The sequence below is a fragment of the Hipposideros armiger genome, unplaced genomic scaffold (genome assembly GCF_001890085.2).
Source record: "Hipposideros armiger isolate ML-2016 unplaced genomic scaffold, ASM189008v1 scaffold_1270, whole genome shotgun sequence".
NCBI classification, from domain to species: Eukaryota; Metazoa; Chordata; class Mammalia; order Chiroptera; family Hipposideridae; genus Hipposideros; species Hipposideros armiger.
Window position 1 is genome coordinate 87,597 of NW_017732620.1, and position 6,766 is coordinate 94,362.

The window sequence follows — 6,766 nt, forward strand, 5'->3', positions numbered from 1 at the left end:
TGAGAGGAGCATAACTTGACCAACTTCACATAGCTAACTGATTTCACAGCAAGCAGTCAAGTCTAGGCCTCTTGACTCAATGAAATTCTCTTTCTAGCACTACTACGATTGGATTTTAAGATATTTTCAAGCTTTTGTTCATAGACATGCTACAGTTAGATTCATGGCCCTAGCAATGGAGATTTTTTTTTTCTGTTTTAATTCCAATACAAGTCATGTTAAGTGCAAGCACACCTCAGCCCCGTGGCTGGACGATGGTCCCGTTGTTCTTCTGTTTAGTGCTTGGATAATGGCCACAGGTTGCCACATGGACCATATGGAATACATCTCAGTCATCTCTCCATGATAAGCATGGTGGGAGATTTGAATCATCACTACTAGGCACAGAATCATAAAATGTATTATTTGTGAATTGGGAATTAAATAACAGAGTTGAAGCAATATTTGTATTAGCATGTGATAAGGTCTAGCAAAGCGAATAATTCCCAGATAAAAATGCATGAAATAGGCTTTGGTGTCATTTATAATCCAAAGACCACAATGGATTATAATCCAAAGACCACAATGGGACTTGCTAAAAATAACCAGCCACAAAGAGTTTTACCTGATTTTAGCTCTCTCAGGGCTGTGGGACACATAAACACTAACTGTCCCCTCTACATGGCCCTCTCTGTTGGGCAGATGGAACCCTGTAAAATAGTAGGGACAGTGAACCTGAGGGTAAATCTACCCAGCATTTTCTGGGGTGAGCACCCAATTCCCCTCCTCCTTTGGGCAGGGCAGGGAGAAAAGAGGTTAGGCTCCAAGCACCACTGTGTGCGGCTAAAGCATGGCACCTGGTACAAGCCAGTTGATTCATTTTGTCCTCACTCCAGCCTCAGGGAGGGGAGAAAGGCAGGAAGGGGTTAAAGGAGCCTCTTCATCTCTCGGGGAAATCAAGGAGTGAATCAAGTTCATTAACATTAGGCAGCTTTCAAATACAGAACAAAATTCAAAATTCAAATGGAGAACAAAGCATGTGATATATAGATGATGTATTACAGAATTATACACTTGAGGCCTATGTCATTTCATTAACCATTGTCACCCCAGTAAATTTTAATTTAAAAAAAATGTAGCACAAAGCAATGAAATGAAAAGATCCCATAGACACGCTGCTGGGTAGCCATAAAATTATTCAGTTACTATATAAGTATATGGTTAAAGCAAATAGCAAAACAACCTGGAAAAAGACAGATGACACTGTGACTCCTACCCCCCCCCGACACCACTTTCACTAGTGGGGAGCGGGGTCAAAACATACTTGGCATCTGAGGTAGCCACTGTGGGGCCTGACTCCAAGACCTACTGCCTACCAAGTGAACTTAACCTCTCTGGCCATCCATTTTCCCATTTTTGAAATGGTGGTAATCCTGCCTTGAAACGTGGTTGTTAGTATTACATGAGATGGTTGGTGTACGTAACATTCCTGCCAGCATCGGCACTTTGGAAACCAAGCTCCTATCGAAATCATATGTTTGTTCAACCCACAGATATTTATTGAGCTCTGGCAATGCCTCCGGTGCTGCTGTGAGACATGGGGAGATTCAGCAGTGACAAAAGGACAAAGTCTTGGCCCTCGAGAGGCTTACACTGTGATGGCCTGGGTGGGGGAGGGGAGGGAGGACACGTGAGGTGCATAAACAAACATATACTACAGCAGGTGGGGAAAAGTGCCATGAAAGGAGAAAAGCGGGATGAAGGGGCAGACAGTGCAGCAGAGACCCCTCTCACGGAAGGCAACGTAACATTATTAACACCCCTGAATATACGAACTGCTCTCAGACGTTACCTGCACAGTGGAGTGTAAAAATGCGACTGTGTAAAGCATTGGCTTCCACATGGGTAAGTTACTGACGTCCAGAAGGTCTTGATTAATTCTGGCAAAGGTTCTTTTCAAACCTGCGCGGACGCCTTGGGGTGGCTCATTAGTGAACTTGAGAGAACTCTGTGGTAAAAAAGCAAATGGTGGTCTTGTTTCTATAAATTATTGTAAAGGATAAAATAGGAATTACAATATGTCAGACAACCAACAACGTGCTTATGGTACATAAAATGTGTGCTGAAACTCAGCCCTGTGTAAACTAATGACTTTGATCAGAGGTGAAACCCAATAAATGACTACTGAGTGTTAGAACGCTTCTGCAGAAATATTTGCTATATAACCTTGGTGATTACATTATAAGATTTTGCACTGCAGACTCTACTGGACCCAAAAGACCTGTTGTGTTTCCATCTTTCGATAATGCCAATTATGCTATCTTAATTCGTATGGCTCTCAAGGAAAAGACACTTGTTTCATAGTAAACAAACCTGCAGCAATGTAATTGGAAATCGATCGTGGGGCTCGGTGGTTATCCATACTCGGAAAGAATCATCATTGGCTTCAGTGGTAATTATTGTATCTAGCAATTCTTCCATGAATTCCAGGCCAAGGTGACCATTTTGCAGTAATACCCAGCCACCCTGTATTTCAAAATAATTTAATATTAATTTCTTATAACCTTTCTTCTATGATTTTAATAAAAACAAAATGTACAAATTATTTTTAAACCTTTGCTTAGGGCATACGAATACTGTTTTGAGCATATATTTTTAACACAATTATTATATGTCAATACAATGATTTCTTCTGCTATTGGTAAAGTTGGTTACTTGGAATCAAGTGGGTTCAAAATGATTGTATTCTGCCACCCCTGGTTCATAACAGAACAGAAATTAAAACTTGCAATCAGACTTGTATAAGTACAGTGTGTGCACCATCTAATGGCGAGAATGGAGATTTTAGAACTTGTAACTTAAATTGTCCTGCGTAAGGTAAATCAGAAATGACTTACCCCCAAACCAAGTTATCCATAGTTACAAAGAGAGGTACATATTCTCTCATGAAAGCTGGGGACAATACATTTGGTAGCATTTGCTACCATAATACTAAACCCCATTCTTTGTCATCATTCTTCCCATACATTCCTGAAACCATGAAACTTACTAAGCTATCTAAATACTTGTACAACTATCTTTAACAATATAAGTCACATATCCATCACTGCTGTATGAGAAAATAGTTTATTAACCAGACAACATTTTGATCCCCTCATATAATGAGATCAGATAAGTAGAGCTACAAAACATTGAGCACAATAAATGCATAGTAAGATATGTGTATTATAAGATATGTAAGAGAAAATACAATGTAGTCTGGCTTAAGCAGCAAAGGGGACATATCGGTCTAGACCAGGGGTCAGCAAAATTTTGAGACAGAAGAGATGCCAGGCATCAGCAAACTGAGGCTTGTGAGTGTGTGGCTCTGAAGTAAAATTGAAAATGAAAATAAAACTATCATAGTTTCATTTATAAAATTTTTAAAGAATATTATTCACATACTGGTGATTATGTAAAAATATATCTATGGTTCTCGAATAATTTTTAAATTGTTGTGAGGGACAGAATTGGCTCTTCCAGGGGTCAGCAAACTTTTGAGACAGAATGTACCCAAAGAGCCACATGTGGCTCGCGAGTTGCAGTTTGCCGACCCCTGGTCTAGACAACTGGGGTGTCCAGTGGAAGATGTGGGCTTCACAGTTGGCATGTGTCATCATGGACCCTGTTACTTTCTGGTTCTCCACTCTGCATTCTACAATGTCAGCTTTATCCTAAATCTTCCTGTGACAATGTGGCTGTACCTGTTCACGTTCTTTTTTTCTAATAATGCCATTATTATCAGTATTAGCCCACCTCAAGAAATAGAACATGGAAGTTATAAAAATTAGTATACCAAAGAAGGTTAATGCAAATGCAGTATTTAAATTAAAAAGTTTCTCACTCATGGAAACTAAAGAAATTACTTAAGGCCCAAAGTTCAACTGTCAAATCACTCAAGAGAGTGAATCATTTGATCTGAGTAAAAATAATTATAAATAATAGCTTTGATATATATAAATTAAGTACAATATATCATTGAAATTAATTAACTGATAAAGATTAAGGCTTAGGGCACTTGAAAATTAATGACTAGCTTAAAAATTTGATGACCAAAGTAGAGTTTCAGCCCATTAACCCTCTCTAGTCATTAATTCCCAGGGAAAAGCTACACTGAAGTTGCTATGGACATTATGAGATCAAAAGCTTAAAAATAAACCAAGATCTTATTTTATTTTCATAAACAGTACAATTTCTTATTATAGCTGAAATTGCTATCTACCAAGCATTTCTAGAAAATTAATGTCCTGTGTATTTATTAGGTCTGACAGGAAACATTTCTCAACATTCCATTCAGCTTGCAATTTTCAATAAAAACCATTATCAATATTTAAACACAACATCCTCAAATATTTATTTGCCTGAAACTATCCATTAATAAAAAATGAAAGTCTAACTTTAACCAAAAAATTGAAACTTAACTGTCTCAATCTGTCACTTCTTAAGCACAATCTATTAATATTGATCATGAAATTCCAAGATTGCTGGAGCTGCGTACTTAAGAAACAGAAAGTGTGTCTGCCAGATGGCCAAAAAAAATTTAGTGAAAGTAAAATGGAGCATATACTACAGATAATGGAACAAGCTTTTTGTGGGGGCTGTCAGGAACAAACTAGCTTGAGGTTTAAAATTCACAGGTGATCACAGGTTGACTCTATATACATAAACAGAAATGGAAAGACTGAGCATCACAGGTAGAATGTTTCGCCCCTCACTGTGGTGTCTGAGGTAGACCAGATGGCTACAGGAACAACAGCAAGAATGGCACATTAGGAATTGTTATCTCTCACTACATACCTGCTGCATTGACATCTGAATCAGCTTTCGAGCATGTACTTCCTGTCCTTGCCCCATTGAGATAGTTCTGCATTCTGTAACATAGGAGAAGGTTCACTATGATAAAACAAGTTTATAATGGGATTGGGACAAAAATCATTTCTGAATGGTCAAAGCCTCTGAGAAGGAACCTTTGCTATTGAAATGTTTCTGGCCTGTGGTTGTGTTGATGAGAGAGATGAGTGGAGCAGAAACTGGAGGAACCACCTAGAAAAGTAAGGGCAAAGAGAGAGAGACAGACAAAAGGCACAAGCTTGGGCATCGAGAGAGTTTTGGGGTTTTTGGAGATAATGAGAAGAGAGACTGGTGGTGGGAGAGGCAGCTACAATATTATTAAAGGTATTCAGAGGATTTTAAATTTTTGCTGTATGTTTTGACTATAAACCTCCTTTGGTGTTTTACAGATGCTTCAGTAAAGGTTTAATTGACTTTTTATTCTTTTAAGATGTCAGGCTTACAGGGTTGTCTGTTTGTCTGTTTTAGTTTTGTTTGCATGTTTGTCCATTTTCTGAGATGGAACTAGAGGCAGCTCAGCCTCCTCATATTAAATCACCACCTTGGAGCTGAGTGTGAAGAGAAAGTGGAGATCACTCTGAGATCAGAGGTGTGATTATGATTCAGGGACAATACAGTATTTAGGCTCATTAGTATTATAAATGTGATGTTACAGACAGAGAACCACATTTGTATCCTGCCATATGAATTCACTAAATTGAAGAAGTCCATGAATCATGGTTATGAAACTCGAGTTGGAAATTAACTTTTAAGCAAGCCTTTGTGGACCTGGATTTTCTCAAGTTTGAGAGGCATGACCTCAGCTCAGGGAAAGGAAGTCACTGCAGACATTGTGAAGTGTGTATGCTTTTACCCTGCTCTACAGGATGAGTCTGCATCCTCAGAAAATTGGACAGCTGTGGCTGGGCAAACAATGAGGCAGGTTTGGGAACTGCCCATAGAGGCTACAAGAAACTGGAGAAATTCATGGGATAGGAAGGGAGGTGTGCCAGGAACCAGAGAAGTTTTCAGGGTATACCATGGGGTTAATGTGCACAGATTCCATTAGGGTTTGCAGGGTGCAAAGTTAGGGGCTATTCATGGACTCAGGGTCACAAGAAGACAGTTGGCAATGGGTGCCTGAGAGAGGATGGAAGAGCACTGCTTGGAGAATCAGGAATTTACTGAACAAAGCTGGATCCCAGTCCCCCCAAGTCCCCCATGATCTCTCCTATTCAAGTGGAACCAGGCACTGCTCCCAGGGGCATCTGAGAAAAATCCACACGTCCTATAAAAGGAGATGAAAGGGGAGGTGGGGCTTGAATGGGAGGGTCCTCTGGATTGTATAAAAAGACCGTGAACCCTTTGTTTTGGAAGAACACACAAATGCTCAGGAGGTCAGTGGGGGGAGGCTGATATGGACACAAAGTATTAATACACAAGTGTGAGCCACACTCTTTCTCTTCTTCCAACACTTCTGAAATATACCTTCTAAAATGAAGAACAGGTTTTTGTTCAGGTGGCCTGAGTTTCAGGAGGAGACATTGCTTCAAAGCCTACTGAGAACCTGACCACTTCTCAACATCTCTACTTTTAGTCCCCTGCTCCAAGTGACCATCACCTCTTGCCTGGAATTTTGCAATAGTTTTCTTAACCTTGTCACTCCCACACTTGTCCCTTACTAGCTTTTATTTCCATTGCAGACAGAAGGATTCTGCCACGTCCTAAGTCAGATGATGTCCATCCTCTGCTCAGAACCATCTGATGACTTCCCATTTCATTCAGAGCAAAATCCAAAATCCAACCCAAAGTTCTTACCTTAAGCCTCTAATGCCCTACACAATTGGCCCCCATAGCAGCCACACTCTACACACACACACACACACACACACACACACACACACACACACACACACAC

At 39.9% G+C, this 6,766-nt stretch overlaps 1 protein-coding gene across 1 annotated transcript in view; it reads right to left on the minus strand.

The window, feature by feature from the left end:
- Positions 1–6,766, minus strand: part of DNAH8 (dynein axonemal heavy chain 8) — a gene marked incomplete at its 5' end in the record, with an annotated part of 267,299 nt that overhangs the window by 71,821 nt on the left and 188,712 nt on the right. Inside the window, 3 exons of the mRNA XM_019633277.1 lie at positions 1,832–1,987; positions 2,353–2,505; positions 4,816–4,889. Of these exons, the coding sequence (XP_019488822.1) occupies positions 1,832–1,987; positions 2,353–2,505; positions 4,816–4,889 (383 nt within the window). The remainder of the gene's footprint in view (positions 1–1,831; positions 1,988–2,352; positions 2,506–4,815; positions 4,890–6,766) is intronic.